This window comes from Lichenostomus cassidix, chromosome 1 (genome assembly GCF_008360975.1).
Source record: "Lichenostomus cassidix isolate B80296 chromosome 1, HeHo_3.0, whole genome shotgun sequence".
Lineage (NCBI taxonomy): Eukaryota > Metazoa > Chordata > Aves > Passeriformes > Meliphagidae > Lichenostomus > Lichenostomus cassidix.
This window is the reverse complement of record NC_139479.1, coordinates 78,543,973-78,563,182: the sequence shown is the minus strand read 5'-3', so window position 1 is coordinate 78,563,182 and position 19,210 is coordinate 78,543,973. Positions and strand designations below refer to the sequence as shown.

The following is a 19,210-nucleotide window of genomic DNA, read 5'->3' as shown; positions in this document are numbered from 1 at the left end:
GCCTTGGGTTTTTTGTCATACTTGCTCTTTTGCTCTCTATAAAAAAAGTGCAAATGATGCTATAATACCTGCTCTGGGTCATACAGTCATCTGTCCAAGTGCAGTGCTGCTCTCATATTTTATCATTAGTAACAGCACAAGCACCTATTTCATTTTTGGAGGATGATAAATTTTATTTATGTCAAGCATGTTTCTTCATTGCTTCAGGTGAAGAAGTACAGAATGCTGTAGAAAAATTCTGAACTTCCTTACATCCACATAAGCTAAGCAGGGTCTGGAGTGCTTTGGAGCACACCAAGCAATGCAGAAAGCTGGTATTTCACTGGAATTCAGGCTCTTTTCCAGGGTAGAAGTGAGCCCAAACTCTGTTTGGTGCAGAATATACCACATTGTTGGTATATTCTCTGTTGTGAAGATGACAAGTGATAGCTGTGGGATCCTGGGAACATTTCAGTTTGAGTAATGAGACATTCTACTGACACATTTCTCTCTGCAATCCACTTAGAGATCTGTGCTTCCCTAAAGAGTTTGTAAGTTCCTCTGCTAGAAATGGCTGAGACGCTTCTTTACATATGTATTTTGAAAATGCATTTGGGAAGTTCTTTTGAGAATTTCTTCTCAGAATTACTGATGCTGTGAGAATATATACATAGCAAGAAGTATGGTTGTAGGCTGTGTTCTATGTGTGTTTTTATTTTTTGATTTTTTTTTTCTTTTTTCTACATTGCATTAGGCAAAGGACTCTGGGAAACCTCAGCAAGTTTCCCACACCTACGTTCAGGTGAGGGTTATTGAAGAGAGCATTCACAAACCAACTGCCATTCCACTGGAGATTTTCATTGTCACCATGGAAGATGATTTTCCTGGGGGAGTCATTGGGAAAATTCACGCCACAGATCAGGATGTGTACGATGTCCTAACATACACGCTAAAATCAGAGCAGAAAAGTTTGTTCAAGGTCAACAGCCATGATGGGAAGATCATCGCCCTCGGCGGGCTGGATAACGGCAAGTATGTCCTGAACGTCTCAGTCAGCGACGGCCGCTTCCAGGTGCCCATCGATGTCGTGGTGCACGTGGAGCAGCTGCTGCAGGAGATGCTGCAGAACACGGTGACCATCCGCTTCGAGAACGTCTCCCCGGAGGACTTTGTGGGTCTGCACATGCACGGGTTCAGGCGCACCCTGCGCAACGCCGTGCTGTCCCAGAAGCAGGACAGCCTGCACATCATCAGTATTCAGCCGGTGGCGGGCAGCAGCCAGCTCGACATGCTGTTTGCCGTTCAGATGCACAGCGGTGGCTTCTATAAGCCTGCCTATTTGATTCAGAAGCTTACCAATGCGAGGAGACACTTGGAAAATGTGATTCGTATTTCTGCTATCCTGGAGAAGAATTGCTCTGGACTGGATTGTCAGGAGCAACACTGTGAGCAAAGTCTGTCTATTGATTCCCACTCCCTGATGACTTACAGCACGGCACGAATTAGTTTTGTGTGTCCCCGCTTTTACAGGAATGTGCGCTGCATGTGCAATGGTGAGTACTGCTCCCTCTTCCCCTCCCATCGCTCCACATTGTGCGGTAGGATCCATTTTATTCCTCTGATGCAGATTAGAAGGGGCATTTCAATTCAGTCCACTAAAGCACGACTGGCTGATGCCTTGTGGGAATTGATTTCTCAGGCTCGGGAAGAATTGTTCGTGTTTACTGATGTAAATGGAAGTTTATGAGCTTTGGCCTTTTACGACAAAGACCGCTTTCCTGAAGGCTCCGTAATCAGAGCCATCAGCCAGCTTCCAGGGGAGGGGAAGGAGTGGGAGAGGAAGGGAGAGGAGAGGGAGGGATGTCGTTTCCCAACCAGCTGGTGCCACCACTGGAATAAACCTGGACTGTGACCGCAGCAGAGCAGCCTGGTCTGCAGCAATGCACCGGCAGTCTCCAAGGAAAAGCACCCCTGACCTAAGCCAGGCAGGTGGAAAGGCCTTTTCCAGTCCCCTTGTTGCAGAGAGCCCCAGAACCCAGCCAAGTCTTTTATTAGCAAGCACTGTTCCTGACCTTTAATGATGCAGTAGGGGACAGGGTGGGTTTCAGGCTCCCACATTTTGGCAGAGATTTCACATGGGCATATGACAAATAGACTCAAGAGCCAATCTTCTGTATGATTCTGCACTTGGATTTTAAAACCTCAGGCAGTCATAATACTGGCTCTGTTTGTTTCTTTTGTCTGCCAGGCTATTTGCTCCTCATTCCACTTCATTTAAGAGAGGAGAAAAACGCTGCTGCAAAATCAATACATCTAAGTCTCCCTCATCTTAAGCACACATACACACACACACAGAGCAGTACAAGAATTCAGCAGCCATATCCCTCAATAACCAACCTTTGTTTCTGCAGCAGTCAGCAGGGCTTTATGTTCTACCACTGACCTCAGAGGGGATGAAAATAGGCATAAGTTGCGTAAAACTTAACCAGAAATCATTTTTCTTCCTGCAGCACATGGATAATAATGCCACAGAAGTTCAGTTCTGTAAAAAATATCATGATTCTCTATCTGAGGTACATTCAAGAGCAGAGTATCTGGTCACTTTTTAAGTAATAGTGTTAAAAATTTCAAATAGACATACCTATTATAACAATAGTCAGCATTTTGTCACACATGAAAGGCTCTGAAATAAAGGATTTTCACAGGTTTAAAAGGGACAATGCTGCAATATCCTCCAGTCAGGTCCAGGAGCCAGTGCAGGAAACATTGTCTGCAAAACTTTTTTATATTCTCAAAGTTATAGCTTAGTCTAACTTTTGTATCAAAAAATCACAAATCCTCATCTCCATGGGGATAACAATAGTCCTCACAGTCAGAAATTGGTTTTCTGGCAGCCAAATTCTCACTGTTTATAATTTCATTTCACTACCTATTAAAGTCAATAATGATGTATTATTCCCTGTGCCTCATAATCCCTTAGTTTAACTCCAAAAAAGGGACTTCACAGTGCAGTAGAGTTCTGGCCCAGCAGCTCTCCTGGCACAGCAAGTTTGCAATGGAAACACAGAAATTCAGCTGGGACAGCGATTTCCAAGTTTTTCTGTCATGTACCAGTCAATCCTCAAAATGGATGAAAGGCTGCTGGAAAGGCAGTCTGGTTCTGTGACCCACTGTGGTCCCCAGCCTCTGGGCCATTTGTCATGGCCTTGAAGACTGCTGTGTGGGATCACTCGCAACAGGCAGCTTGTCCTGGTCCTGCTGGAAGGCTGGAGGGGTTCCCAGTGCTCCTGTTTGAGCCACTGTGTGCTGATTTCCCATGGGCGATCCTCACAGTTTGGGGTGGGGTTGACCACATCCAGCCTACCATCCAGCCTGTAGTGAAAGAGATGTCCAGAGCTGCTGAGATAGGTATAGCTGCCAATAGAGGTGAACACCTTGGTGTTCATTGTTATTTGCACAGAGATAAGATACCGTGGTGGGAAGCAAAAATTCATGCTTTGGGCCTTCTCCTCATTAGTTAATGCTTCAGCCTCTTCTACTGTTTTTAATTAAGGAGCCATTAAAAAACAGCTTGGTATTTACGTAAACACAGTGTGTTTTCTCACACAGGAGGTAACCCAGACTTGTGAAGGTATATTAGTTAGAGAATGTATGGGTAGTTTTGCTTTCATGAAAGCTAAACACTGGAGTAAAAGTTAGAAAAATGCAAATAACTTCTCCCATCAGTAGTTCTTGTAAATACATGTACAAATGTAGCAAGTCAGGAAAAAGTGCACGAATTTATTTTGGCTTGTTTAACAAAACAGCATTAGCAAGATATTAGCTGTGTAATAAAAGTATTATACTTCCTTTGTTGCTAAGAGAGTTCCACATCCAGTAAATATTAATAGCTTGAATTATGAAAAAGCCATTAAAATATTGCATATGTTTCCAGAGATCTGATTCAATTATGGCCCTGAAAGCTTGAGTTTGAACTAATTCACTCATTCTTGAAATATGTATCATACTTGGAGTGTTTTTCCCACTGGCAGATGTCACAGATATGCACAATTTATGCATGCCAGCTGTGCATAACTTACCTAGATTACCTTTGTGAGCAAACAGAGTTATCTAATGTGAAAATGCAGGGAGACTGTAAAGTAGGCAGTGGGGGAACTTCAGAGGTTCAGCAGCTCAGCTCTGGCAAGATAAGTTCAAAAGTTCACATGCATCAATCTTAGCTTTTAAATCAATAAAATTGAACTAAAGAGTTTTCCAATAACAGACTGTCTCCTTAGATTTTTGGTTCATCTGTTTGTGTTTGTATGAAAAATATTGTCACAAACTGGGGCTTGTGTCAGAGTGACCATAGGGAACTATGTGGTTACCAACTTCCCATCGCATGGCATGAGGTATGCAAACATCTGTCAGTGCTGGGGGAAATAAGAAAGGAGGAATGGAATAAATATATTCCTGTAAAATAGTTCTCATGGCATTCTCATTTTTCAGAAGCAAAAATCTGTTTTGTATTTTTTTCATTATACAAACTAATGCTTTTGTGTTGAGACAAAGATGCAGGGGCAGAGCAGGTTTTGTTGGGACTATTTTGCTATAGAGTTGTTCTGCATTACAGTCTGACAAAAGTGAGGTTACATTATTATGTTCACAGGAGAGGACTGGGTTGAAATAATCGTGACAAATATGGGCATGTATCTACATCTGTGCTGGTCACTCCAGGCCCCATTTGCAGATAGTAGGAAGAATGAGGTATTTTTAATAATGTGATACATCTCTCCCTAGATGTCTAAAATCAGTCAGATGAATCATGCCCTAAAGTTAGAGGAGATGAATTCCATTTCAAGTGTTTAATATGGTTCTGGCCTAATAGTTTGAAAGAATTTTTCTAATAGACCCAGGAGTGTTTGGCAAAAGTGCAGACAAATCCATGTTATTTAATCAAGAGAATAGCAGTCTGGGACCACTTTCTCATGAAACAAAACAATTCAGACTTTATGAAGCCCCTTCTACTATTTTGTGAGTTCTCTGACAAAAGGAAATAATAGACTGTGAGGATCTGCTGTTAATATGGAACCTATTCTTCAGAGATGAGTTTTGGCCTCAGCTCCACAGAGCACACATTGCCTCTAAAAGAGTCCTGGGTGCTTTGAAGGACTGGGCATCAGAAACCCTGTTCTTATGTGTACAGCACTGCTTTTCCCATTTTCAGGATGCACACACATATATATTAATGATCCTGGAATTCTCCTGGCAAGGAAAATTGGAGAAAAAGGCCTGTGCTTGAGAACAAAGAACTATAGATAACTTTTTTAGATCTGGCCGTGGTCTGTTTAATGTCACACTTGCATAAGGAAAGTTGCTTCTGCCTGTGAATATCTCCAGTAATAAAGCCCATGCTGAGAATGCACAAGTTCATAGAAAATGTGGGAGAGCTGAAGCATGAAGTGGGGGCATGACTGTGGAACCAGGACAAGTGGGAATTGCTGTCTATCACTTATGGAGTCCTAATGGAAGCTGGGATCAAGGAGTGGGTGAAAGAGTTCAAATGTCTTGTTGTTCTAAAACTCAGAGAGAATCTGTTTCACTGGAACATAACTGTGTGACGCAGTTTTTCCTGGGGCACCTGAGCCAGCAGAAACCCATTGCTGGCTTGTGCAGAAATAATTCCATGGGGTCTACACTGACATGCATGAAATAATCACTGCCTATAATACCTGGTCACTGTGCTCCAAAAGTGAAAACAGATTGCAGATCATGTGCTAGCCTTCTCTCCCCAGTAAACTATTATTTGAAGTAGCAATTTGGAGTTTGCTTTACAAGCTTCCTGCAACTCTGGCCTTCAGGAGTCTCCCTCCTTTGAAGCTTTCTTCTACAAGTGAGAGACACAAACTCTTTTTAATACTCATACAAATTCAAGAGAATGGGCTGATCGAAAACTGCCTGATATCACAAGGCTTAAGTTAAAATTGTTGAAGCACTCAATTTTCAAAATATATTTACAATCCTAGTTCTCCTTTTTGGAAGAAATAGGAATTAAATAAATCTCTCATCTTGCAATGGAACAGTGTTTTCTTCCTCAGTATGTTGGTTAGAAGATTGAAATACTTTTATCTTCTTTTAGAGAATTAAACTGAAGATGATCTGTCAAAATCAAGTGGGTCTATTCCACCTTTTCCTGCCACGCACTGGTTGATGCTAGCTCATGTGTTTCTGTGAAACCTTGTAGAGAACAGTTTTATTAATGCTAATGTGAGTTTCAAGAGAATGCTGTGGATTGTGTGGACCTGCCTAGGAGAGAACAAGATCAAGTCGAACCTATATTTCTTGAATCTTTTATTGGATGGAAAATAGACTGCTCTTTGGAGTGGAAATGCAACATTAGAATAATTTTATTTAAACCTAGGCTGTAAATCTTTGATGTGGACAACGTAACCTTGAACAATTTTACAATTTTGCTCCACATAGTTGTGAAATCAGCCTGAAAATGCATGTTAGCTGGGGCAATGCAATAATGCAGATTTGTAGCTTATGTACTTATAACCATACAGACAGGCATAAAGCACTTCTCCCAAGTCTGAATATTTTAAAGTTTTGTGACAGCTATGAAATCCTGCTGCAGAAGGATGAATAAAAAGTTGGTTTTCTTGTAGTTTACCAGAAGGACTATTCTTGGTTGTTCAGGGCAAACAGTTATCTCCACAGTTCCACCAAGTATGTTAGATCTTTTCCATACATTTTTTGAATGCAGAAGGATGGCTGTAAAGTACAAATCAGAGTTTGAATCAGATAAAAAACCTGTCAGAGATGGATAACAAAGTAAGCTGTTCCTTTACTGCTTCATGTCAAAGATACAGTCATAGGTTAGGGGATGTGAAAGTTTGCAGAGCCACGTTTGGAAATCTTAGTGCCTCTTTCTGCTGCATGCTGATGAGCTGTGGGGCTTTAGTCCAAATGGCATGTCTGTCAGCTACACAGGCTCACTTGAACTGCAGCCTCACAAAAGGTTTAAGTTTGTTCAAAGAAGAGATATACTCTGCAGACACCAGAATGCTGTGTATTTTGTCACATAAGAATGAGTTAAAATAGCTAAAACAGCCAAGGTGAAAATACAAAGCAGCCCGTAGAATTTTTAATAACCTGGTAAAATTTCAGAAATAATTGTTACTTGCCACTGAATTCTAAGAAATGTGAAGTTTTATGCTAAAAACCAAACAAACCAAAGTATAGAAAACATCATATGCTCTGTTGAATTCTACAGATTTTACACTTAAATAGAATATAATTCTGTAGTGCAGAACCCTATTAAATGACATTTGTTTCTTGATTCTATAAGGCTTAAAGTGTGACTGTATATTGCAGCTGTTATTCCTGTTAATGTTACCTACTAATGTGATTAATAAAGATTGCCATGCATCGTTTTCTAACAGTACTGCAGGCAGTACTGTAAATCCTTTACTGCATAGACCTCTCAAACAAATGTTTGATGAAGGAGGGGAGGATGTTAAACATTAAATTGACTGTGCTGTACATCAAGGAAGACATTTACAGTAATTGCAATATTTGTAGTCAGCCCATGTCCACTTTGAAAGCTACAGTAGTAATTTTTCTTTTCCCAGAAAATACTTACAGTGTCAGGTAATTTCAGCTATGCTTACTATGAACCCTGCTTGGCTTGTACAAAAGTGTGAGAGCAATAAGATTCTTTCTTGCATTACTTTTGGAGATGTACTCCATGACAGGTTGATTTCTTCCTTTATAAACTGTAAATAAAATAATGTACTGAAAAGTAAACTAGTTTCTGAATATGATAAGGATCCTATAATATAGATCCTGCAGCATACAAGAGCTGCCAATATTCAGAAAGTGATGGGTAGGAAGGTGCTTTTTATCATTAAATGCATCACCTGCTTGTCTTAAATAAATTAACTTGATAAACAAAACAAGAGGTGTCTGTACATTCCCAGCAATTGCCTTTCCCTTTGTTCATGCTGCAGCTGCAAATCAACAAAAGCAAAGGCAGGAGTGCCTTTTTTCCTGCACTTGAAGTCTGCTTTCATAACAGCCATACACAGATGCCCAAATGTAGAAACTGACCCTGCATCTCCCAAGAGCCTTATTGCAACCAAGGAAAGGCTAACTGTTGTGGAATTCACATATTTCTGAAAGGTCATATATTAAGCAGCAACAGTTATATCAAGTTTTGCATTATTATAGACAGTGTGTGCAAATCTTTTAAGATTAGCGCAATCAAAACAGATTTATTTAGACACTTTTAGAAGTTACATAGAAGTTCTAGCCAAACCCAATGAAATGCAAAAAATTCTTTTGACATTGACAGGCTTTAAAGTAAGTCCTTGACATGCTGAGCTTGATAGATGTAAAGAATTTAGGTGGTTTTGAAAAACCTGCATGTAATTATGTCACTCAAGTATTTTAAGCAAATTTAGAAGTCAGTATAGTTCTGTCCCTGCAGATGAGAAAAAAGGAGGGCAGGTTTTGGTAGCCTGGGCAAGCTGGATAGGATGTTAGATCTCAGAAATATCAGGAGGAACACAGGGAAATGGCGAGTTTGTCTGTACTGTATGATCAAGCTGGCAGCCTGTCCTAGGTAGTATGAGGATGAAAAGTCCAGGTGTCACACTGTAGCCCAAGCATGGCGTAGAATCACGGAATATTCTGAGTTGGAAGGGACCCTCAAGGATCATCAAAGTCCAACTTCTGGCCCTGCACAAGTGACAGCCCACCAAGAGTCACACCATGTGCCTGAGAGCACAGTCCAAACGCTTCTCGAACACTGGCAGGCTTGGTGCTGTGACCATTTCTACCTCCTAAAATTTGCTTCTCATGCATGTTCTGGGGCAAAACAGCTACACAGCTTCAAGTACTTTTTTTTTCCTCATATCTCTGAAGCCCCTGTGCAGGAAGCATTGTGGGAAAATGAATGGCCTGAGAGTTATAATACCAATTATAAACCAGTTACTGCTCATAATAGTTCGTTTTTATAGTATGTTCCAATGGGGTTTAGGGCAGTCTTTCAAAGACTTATAGCAAAGAACTATAGCAGCTCTGCTGTGTACTAGTCCAAAAAGCTGTTTCTTTCTATGAAGGTTTGTTGGGGCTTTTTTGTTGTTATTATTATTAAGCCATTTTTTGCTTGTACTGAAGTTTGCGATAAATAATTGTCTTTCCTTACTCTTTTATTGCAGCTGATCATGCTTTACCCTGTGGATCCCTGACAGTATTTTAACTTATTGCAGGGGGACTCTGCCCAGGCTCCAACGATCCCTGTCTGGAGAAGCCATGCCCAGGGGACATGCAGTGTGTGGGGTATGAAGCCAACCGGAGACCATTCATCTGCCAGTGCCCACCAGGGAAGCTTGGCGAATGCTCAGGTGCATGTCACAGCCATAAAGGGGGATATACTTGGACAATAAAGTGCTGCCATTCTCATTTTGTAGGCAGAGGTGCCAGTGAAGTCAACAGAAAATGTACTGCTTAACCCATCTCAGCACAGGCACTTGGTGTGTCTGTTTATAAGCCCTATAAATACTTGTCTTTATAGCTATGGGGCTGTATGTAGACTGTGATCCAGTTTCTGTTTGGAAATTCCCACTGGCTTGCTTGAATACCAGCTCAGTAAAACAGGCTGCTGAGAAAACAGGATTTTTCCTAGAGAATGTTATGCCAGATGTTTTCCTGCCATGGGCAAAGCTCTATAATTAATTCTTCTGCTTACTATTTAGATTACCAAAATTCCAACCTTTATTAATGAAAACACTACACTACCCCCAAAAAGAAAGTTTGAGGGCACTGGTTAGTTCTCTGCATCTGTGTTGTTCCCTGGGATATGAAGAGCCAGGTGGACAGCCAGTGAAGTGGAGCTTTCTGTTGAGTTCAGTGAATCCCAGGCTGCAGGGTGGACGATTTGTGCTGTTTGCCTGATGAAAGCATGGCAGATGCAGAACTGTGGTCCTGGGCAGTGACTGGAGGGAGCTCATAGCAAGGTTTTGGCTGACCTCTGCCCACACGTAACTTTAAACTCAAAACTCACCTGCCTGATGTACAGGTGTGATTACCTTTGACTGCCTCTGTTGTCAGTGAGGCAAGACTAGTGCCTCCAGGAGTGTATAAGCTGAAGAATGCTGAATACTTGGAGAAACCTCCTTTTTTATTCTTTTTTTTTTTAAGTATGGAGAAATAGAACTTTCCTCTATCCCCTGAAAAATAGTTTTAAAAAACAGAAATGCAATATATTTTGTAGTAGATGCCACCTTTTTTTCTCTCATCAAAAATGGGTTTTATTTTTTTCTTCCTAGCCATTCTCATTAACTATATAAATTCTTTAATTACTTAACAGTTGAGGCCTTATTTATGTATCACTAAAAGCACATGTGTCTTCTCAAAATGGTTGTTTCAGGCCACACTTCCCTTAGCTTTGCTGGGAATAGCTACATTAAATACCGTGTTTCTGAAAATAGCAAGAAAGAGGAATTCAAGTTGGCTCTCCGTCTGCGAACCCTGCAAAGCAATGGGATTATAATGTACACCAGAGCTAATCCCTGCATAATTCTGAAGGTAATTAAAATAATTTATCTTTTCTGCAGTTGTTTTTCTTGATTCTGTATTTTCTCTTGGCTCTTGATTTGGGGAATGCTGTTCTCATTTCATCTGTAGATTGAGAAGATGAAGTCTGATTCTAACAGGGGAAAACAATTTCAACAACAGCAGCGACAACAATGATCAGAAAAGCAGCTTGTTAGTGGTACTTTACTTGGAAAATTCCCCACTGGGTGCTGTTCATTATAAGAACATTATGTGTGTCTGTGTGCAGTAGCCAGGCTGCACGAGATGTATGATTTGGCCATTTCTATGACTATGTAGTCAAAACGAAGCCTGCTGAAATTGCTGTTCCTCCCTTCTGTCCTGTCTGTGGTTAGAGGATATGCCCTCTCTGTTAGCGAGCTAATTCCAGGAACCAACTGCTTAGAACGTGTCTCCTACTGAGTATGAAGATCTCTGCACTCTGTGGATTAAGATTCTTTGTTGAGGGAGTCATGGGGTCAGTGGAGATTGTTGCCAAGTCAATATTTAATTGATAAGCTCTCCATGCATTTTTATTCTTTTTTTGGGTTGCTGTGGAATGGCAAATAAATGCTGGATAGAAAGGGAGTACTAGGCTCATCCAAGAGCCTGCACATATAGTATTTCTCCTATAGCCTCTAAGGTACAGAATGAAAACATTGACATTTGTAACTCGGCCACATTCTGTAATTCAGCAGTGGGAGAAATGGCACAGAGCCTTTTGTGTCTGTGTTTGCAATCTTTAGGGTACGTTGGGCTGAATGCTTAGGTAATGTTGAAGTGGCTAGATGAGTTATTAATGGACAAGAAATAATTTTATAACTGTTAGACTGAAATATTTTATGGGCAAAGGTACTGCCTGTCATTCACCAGGAACTGTCAGCATTGTTCAAATTTGTACAAGACAATTAACCTCTGCTTTGAGACACGCAGAAATGCAGTTTGAACTTTCAGGCATATGTTTTTGTTTAAAAAAAAAACCAAGCAAAACTGAAAGTTGGAAGACCTTCTTTGAAGTCTTCATCATGGTTGCTGTTAGCATATGTCAGTAGGCAATGTTTGCAATTTTGTAATTTCAAAAAATACCTGGGAAAAAACAAATGGCTCTGGTGGAAAGTGCCTCTTGAAAACAATAGGTGATCATACAGAGATGGCCTGAATTGGAGTTAGAATGGTGATAGGAGAATTAATTTTGCTAGAGTTTTGTGTAAAAAGCTCTCACCATTAAGAAGCACAGCGTGTCCAGGTTACAGACAACTGAGTAAAAATCTCCAGTTGAAGCAGGGAAATTTTGCCACCAAAACAGAAAAGTTGATGATGCTACTACGACCAAAAAAACCCCAACAAAACACCACCACCAAAAAAACCAAAAAACACCCCAAACAACAACAAAAAAAACCCACTAAACCAAACAAAAACAAACAAACCAAAAGAAAAAAAAAAAAAACAACAAACCAGTAAGAGGACTCCTCACTGCAATCACCTGAATGGAGTTTTAAGTTGTGAGGTAGGAATTGTGTTTTCAGTCACCACTTCACACAATCGCCTAATTATTTTGTTTTGAAAAATGCTGAGAGTTAAAAATAATACTTCAAGGAGCAGCAACAAGAGCTGTGGTTATTGTGCTCCAGTCTCAGAGTGCAACCTCCATGTCAAGCAGTTTTGCTTCCTAGGTCTAAAAAACAAAGAAAGACGAAGTAGAGAGCTTCAGATGCAGCTGCCACCTCAAGTATCCATTGAGTGAGGTCCAGGGTCGTGTATGGATGCAAAGCCTCTGCTTTCTCCTATGCATTGAGCAGGGGAGGACATAGGGAATTACCTTCCCAAAGCCTCATTCTCAGCTTTTACATAGGGCAGGATTCACTGTTGCTGTGTGTATGTCCTTTTCCCAGGTCTGGCCATGGGTTTCTGCATGAATGGGGTTTAAAGGAAGCAAAATCATTACATTCAGCATAGTTTTTTTAAGAAATGGTATCACATACAAGATCAGGAATTGTCAGAATTTGGTTTGTGAAGGTCTTTTAGCCAAGGAGTATCAGGCTAAGGTCTCACAAAGTGCTCTGTGGCAGACAAATGGCATCATGCTAAAGGGATTCAGCCTTATCAGGTCTCGTCAGGGGTGGCAGCTGACTCATGGACTGCACTTTGGGGATCTCTAACTCAGGTGTTTTCAAGTAAGTTACGCTTGGACTTTCTAAACATACGGGGTTTTTCATTTGTAAACCAGAGGTAAGGCTTCCTTTTCTTTGTTTAACCAGGTACATATGTTGTGAGGTAGGGATGCACTCAGAAATGAGGCCATTAAGCAGATTAATTATAGATCTATAAATGTGAAGTTGTTATCATTTGAGCATTGCTTTCAGTTAAATTAAACATGAGGAGAAGCTTTCCAAATAGAGGATAAAGGACAAAATCCTGTGTTCTTTTGAGCACTCTGGCATCACTCCAGCAAAGCACTTAATCACTTGCTGAACTTCCTGTATTTGAAAGCAATTGGAACTACTCACATACCTTAATTTTAAGCATCTACTTAAGTATCTGCTGGATTAGCACCAGAGGGCCCAGCACCATCACTGAGCTTCAAATAAAGGCAGAGGTAGAAGAAACTTAGACCCACAGGGTATGAGCCCATGGGAAGACAGGCAGAAAACACCTTTGCTGTTGGGGCATACAGTGGCATTGATTGTTTTGAAGCAAGTCTCTGCCACTGCAGTGTGTTTAAAAATTAATGCTGCAATATGCTTTTTGGTGTTTAAATGACCAGCCTAACTTTGGGAGCTCATGTATTTGTGATAACTCCAGGGATGGAAATATTTCATAATCATAACACAGTGTCCTTCCTGGATGAATAATCAATTCCATAGAGCAAACTGCTTGTGTACTACTTTGCTGAAAGCCTACCAGCTACACTGTATTGATATAATAAAATAAGGGTGTTATTTATTCAGCTGTTTCAAATAAAGCAACTCATCCATCGATTTTGAGAGGTTGGCCATTTTTTTTGGTTGCATGCTCTTGCTTTTAAGACAATTGGAGCAAAATGAGATTCAGGTCAATGTGGGCTTTTTTTCCTTTGGAAGGATTGCATGTCCCAAAAACACCTATGTAGCAGCTAACTGGGAAAAGTAAGATTTAACCATTTAAAGCATTACAAGGCCATGGCACAAGAGAATTCCATAATTTATCTTTTTTTTTTCACCCAAGGAATATAATGTAGATTCATCTTGTTTTGTGAAATTCTAAGGATTAAAAATGGGTAAAGAAAGATTTCCCATCATGCAATAAATATAGCTGCTAAATGGTAAAAGGCAAGCATATGTTCTTCTGTCCAGGCAGTTAATGTGAAACTTTGCGTGGTTTAGTTAAGTGTGTATTATACATTTTAATGCATTACTGCTGCATGGCTTATGCTGGATAGGACTGAAGCTTGGATATGATCCCAGTTGTGGCTGGAGTTGAAACGAGTAATATTTTAATTAAATACACGGTTTTACACAAACGAACCTGAAATGCAATTCACCTAACGAAATATTTCCCCAGATAGATTAGGAGGCAGCATGCTGTATCCATGGTGTTTGACTGCAGATGGACTGTGTGAGCTGCAGGTGGTCTCAGAAGAACCATTTGATCATTTTATTACCTATGTTGATACACAAATATGGATGTTAGCCAAACATCCAAGCCAGACTAATACTCTAATATAATTTGCAGTATGTGTTTGGCTCCATTCTGCTCATTGAATGAAACTGTTGAAATGTAACAGATTGCATCAGCTTTTGGAGTCATCTCTGTTCTTTTTACTTCTCTACAGGTGAGGAATCCTGTGGCATATATGCTTAAGTGTATGCTAACCTCCTTGTCCTGGTTGTTAAAACTGAACTTGTAACTCAACCCTGAGCTTAGAAAGCTCTGGGAAGTGGAAGCTTTGTGGGAATTTCCTGCCCAGCTAGGATGAAGCTGTGTCTCTCTGCTTTCATAGTGCAGAGGATCTCTGCTGGTGCCATGGGCTGCACTGGTGAGAGGTTGCAAAATTTGTATGTCTCTGCTGTGAGATGGAATAACTCAGGCTCCCTGCTGTGTTGTAGTACATAGATGGATAAAATACACCACACAGTAAGTCCTGGACTGAGTCTGATGGTACCAGCTCTCAAACCAAACCAGCCATCCCACTGAAGTTATTGTCTGAATAACTGCTGAGACTGGACAAGAGCCTGGCTTTTCACTGTATGTCCATACTTTTTGCTTGAGTGTCCCTTGGTTAGTGTGTTGGTTTGAAAACAAACCAGTAGGAGATCACAAGTTAAGATTGAAATTAAAAATAAGTGAAATAATACAAGGAAAAGCACTGACAAAGTCAGATACAACCTAACACCCTGTTAGGGTGGTAGTAGCAGTCCAACTGAAGTAGTCCAGTTGAGCGGTGATCTGTGAAGGTCTAGTCTCACAAACAAACCCCACCCAAACACCCCACACAAACAAACACCCCCCCCCCAACACCACAAAAAAACCAACACACCCACCACCCACCAACAAAAAACAACACCCACCCACCAAACCAACCCACACAAAAAACAACACACAAACAACCAACAGTTAGCTTGAAGTTCAGCTTTTCTTGGTAGCAAGGTCCAGGCTAAAATCAAAGAAGAACCCCCTCTGAGGACTGAGCAGTGACCCTGACATCATAGCAGTTACAAGGAATCACAGGAACACAAGGGATTAATTGCTGAATGATGGGTGAATTCTCTGTGCTTAGGAGAGGGGACAGCAAGTTTACCTGTAAAGTGGAAGAACCTTCTCCCTTCCTGGTCAGTCAAGCTGCTAAGTAGTGTAGTGTGAAGCCCTTTGCAGCATCTGCTCCTTGCCAGCTCTTCCTGTTCTTCCTCCTCCTCCTCCTCAAGATCCATCAGGGGACAAATATTTCCTCCCAGCCCCTCAACAGCAAGGCCTCTGACCATCTGATTAATGAAAGTACTTTTATGGTCCCATTGCTAGGGGTATCAGGGCATGTCACACAGTCTTTAATGTATGTATCCGTAAAGCAGTGGTGTGAGGCAGGGAAATGACGTTACCCCTCTTTTACTGATGGAGACCTGAAACTAATGGCTTGCTTGAGATCTCAGAGGAAGAATGTTGCAGAGTGTGGATTCCCATGCAGATCTGTCATGTCTTAGGCTAGTACTGTAAGCATCAGGCCATCCTTTCCATTTTTCCCTCTAGGCAGAGGTTACTTGTGTTTCTTCAATAACAGGAAGGAAACTTAACTCTTCAGACAATATATATTTGCTGTGTATGTCAGATCATCTGCTGGTAAAAAGAAATAAAAGTGGATGAGAAAGATGTATAAAACATATTTTAATGGCAAATCTTTTAGATCATAGTTTCCTGTATACAAATCGTGTAATATTTATCCCAGGTGCTCAAATGTGGTGTTGTATTTATAAAGATAATTGGAAAAACATGTTCTGTGAGTAAGAGTAATAGACATGCAGGCAGCAGGTCCTTCAGGGCATAAGTAGTCATAGGGGAGGTATATGTATATTATACACAATCAGTAGAAGAGTTTCCATTGGAAAAAGCCTTTTAAGAAAGCAGCAAGTTAGCTGCTTATCCAATGATGGCTGTTTTTGAAAGTGTAATATGTTGGCATGCATTTTTCTGTTCAATTTGTATTCCTGGTGAGGCAGACCACACTTTCTGAACAGCACCTTCAAGGTTTATGGAATATGTTGTTGCACAGGGAGAAAAGAAACTATTGCTTCATTTCTGGACAGAAAAAATTCTCTGTTTATCAGGGCATCTTGTTTACCAAGATTCCTCCTGAGAATATGCTTTAACAGACCCAATTTCAATCTACTGAAACTGTTTACAGCTGAGTTTTGAATCATGTAAGAAAATATTTGTTAATGAAAAATTATGCAGACTCATTATTCTATACATCCATTAGCCTTTTCTGATAGAGCTGTAGGAGTACCTAGCAACATCCACCCCTTAAGCATGCATTACATTCATAGATCTGAATTCTCAGTTTCATTACATCCTACAGATCAGGGACTTCAAAACAGCCTGTTGTTCATAGCAGGGGCTAATTCTAGCTCCTTCCCTGGCTCCTTCTGCATGTATTCATTCCTCTACACCCCCTCATACAATGCAGAGTCAGTAGACAGTTGGCATCTATAGGGAGTTTGCCCCATGCTTAGCACCTCTCTGTCCACTCTGCTGAGTGATCACCAAGAGGAGGAGTGGTGTGGTTTATACCCTGATTGCCCAGTGTGACTTGGATTGAGGTCCAGTCAGTCAAGAAACCAAAGATTTGCAAAAGACAAGGGAATCCAGGAATCTACAGATCTCAAGATTTTACCCTTAGCTTTTCTCCAGGTAGTTTTGTCAACCTCCAAGGATATAAAATGCTGATAATGACATGACAGCACAGTCTGCTCCTGTAGATTAACAGTTTCACATTTACCTTCAAGCCACATCAGGGAGCCTGGCTGAGAAGAGTTTGAGCACAGTCACATGCCAAGGGATGTCTCCAGCTAACATGACTATTCATGCTAGAAATGGCTAAAAATGACCAAAGGCAGGTGGACACACTGCAGCATCCTCACATCTGCATTGGCCATGCCAGTTCAGCAGGCCACCAGAGGTCTGTGGGGCTCTTGCATTGACAGCTGTGGCAGCTCTGCTCTCATTGCAGAGAGAAGTCAGGCTCTGTAACAGATACACTAGTGAGAGAACAACGTGAGCTGCCTGCAAGGATGAAAAATGACACAGCACCTGAACTTTTCAGGGGGATAAATAATGGGACAGAACTGTCTTGAGATGGGGTTTGCAGAAATAAATACTTCCTAGAGCATGACATAAAGGTAAAATACTTGCAAGAATTTTCAGAGAGCTTGAATCCAATTAAAGTGTCATCAGAAATTATTTCCAACCTTGTCAGCCATTTTAAACTTATCTGCCATCTGTTAGAGAAACCTAAAATCTTTGGGTAAAGTGCTAATCAAGAAAGCAGCAGTTCATGCTTATTCCCTCACTCTGCACTTTGCCTGCTCCAGCAGAGTAGCACAGATTTTCCCTTTATGAGGGAAAATCTGGGATGGGAGAGGAATGGGAGGGAGAATGAGAAATCCTCTACAAACTCTCTAAAGCCACAAGCCCAGTATAAATATGAGGAAAGAAAGAAAAGTCAGAGCCATCTTATATCATGTATGAGGTATACACAGAGCAGGTAGTGTAGCTCCTTTGGGAAATGACTGACTTACGGTCAACCAGTATCTTTCAGCTGTAATTAAGGAAACTGAACTTCTGACATTTAGGGACAAAGCTACACCTCGTTGAGATGCTCTAAAAGGTTACAGAAGCAGAGGGTGTGTGCATGAGCAGAGTACCTAACATCACCTGCTGAAAGTGTGGCCACTGACTTTGCCATGAGCCTCTCAAACACTAAGAGGTGATCCTGTGCTGTGTCCGTCCATTCGGTAACATCAACCACTGGGAGCAGAGTCACAGCTCTCAGAATTGCTGAGAGAGACACAGCTGTTCAACAGCAGAGCCAAGAGCAGAACAAGGGTCCTCAAGTCCATGTCCTGTTCAGTAAAACATATAATTATCCCAGGTTTTGCCTGTGTTCTGCATACATATGTTTTTTTATATTTCCAGTTTTCCTGCAGTGATTGGCTTTGGGCAAATTCAAAGTAAGCTGATGTTTTCCACCTTACAATTTTTTTTTGCTGATGATAAAGGCACAGCTTTTTGCTATTTTAGTGTCATGTAGGAGAGCAGCTTTAACAGTGTGCAGAGACTGTCTAGAAGTTCTCTGTGCTTCCAGATTCTCTGTGAGAACATATTACGAGACAGCTGAGCGCCTGAAGCTGTCTGATTTCTGTTTTCCTCCTGCAGATTGTGGATGGCAAACTCTGGTTCCAGTTGGATTGCGGAAGTGGCCCAGGAATCCTGGGAATTTCTGGCAGGGCTGTTAACGATGGAAGCTGGCATTCGGTGTTCCTGGAGCTGAACCGCAATTTCACGAGCTTGTCCCTGGACGACAGCTACGTGGAGCGCCGCAAAGCCCCGCTCTACTTTCAGACGCTCAGCACAGACAGCTCCGTCTACTTCGGCGCCCAGGTCCAAGTGGATAACGTCCGCAGCCTGACTGACAAGAGGACAACGCAGGTCCTGAGTGGCTTCCAGGGCTGCCTGGACTCAGTAGTTCTAAATAACAATGAGCTGCCACTCCAGAACAAGCGCAGCAGCTTCGCAGAAGTGGTTGGCCTGACGGAATTGAAGCTTGGCTGCGTCCTTTATCCCGATGCCTGCGAGAGACATCCCTGCCAGAACGGCGGCACCTGTACTGCCGTGCCATCTGGTGGTAAATGTTTTCATTACTTCATGGGTTTCCCCCTCCCTGTGTTCCTCCGTAATTTATTGCCAGAGATGGTTTTATGCAGCAACATGCTTGAAAAATCTCATGAACTCTATAAAACTCTGATAGGTATTGCAAATTGGGTAAAAGCTGTTTGCTCTATAAATAACAGTGAAATGGTGCCCCTTCTTACTGCATTAGTGTTCCAGGAGGAAATTGATTTATTGGCTGTTAGGATAATCCTATTTCTATAGAAACCAATAGAATTACAATTACTGTAATGTTCAG

At 41.3% G+C, this 19,210-nt stretch overlaps 1 protein-coding gene across 7 annotated transcripts in view; it reads left to right on the top strand.

Moving 5' to 3' along the window:
- The window catches only part of FAT3 (FAT atypical cadherin 3), a 396,068-nt gene that overhangs the window by 350,359 nt on the left and 26,499 nt on the right, over positions 1 to 19,210 (top strand). For all 7 annotated transcript variants that reach the window (XM_085065228.1, XM_085065219.1, XM_085065190.1 and 4 more), the window contains 4 exons: positions 734 to 1,532; positions 9,234 to 9,368; positions 10,394 to 10,551; positions 18,460 to 18,928. In XM_085065228.1, the coding sequence (XP_084921354.1) occupies positions 734 to 1,532; positions 9,234 to 9,368; positions 10,394 to 10,551; positions 18,460 to 18,928 (1,561 nt within the window). The remainder of the gene's footprint in view (positions 1 to 733; positions 1,533 to 9,233; positions 9,369 to 10,393; positions 10,552 to 18,459; positions 18,929 to 19,210) is intronic.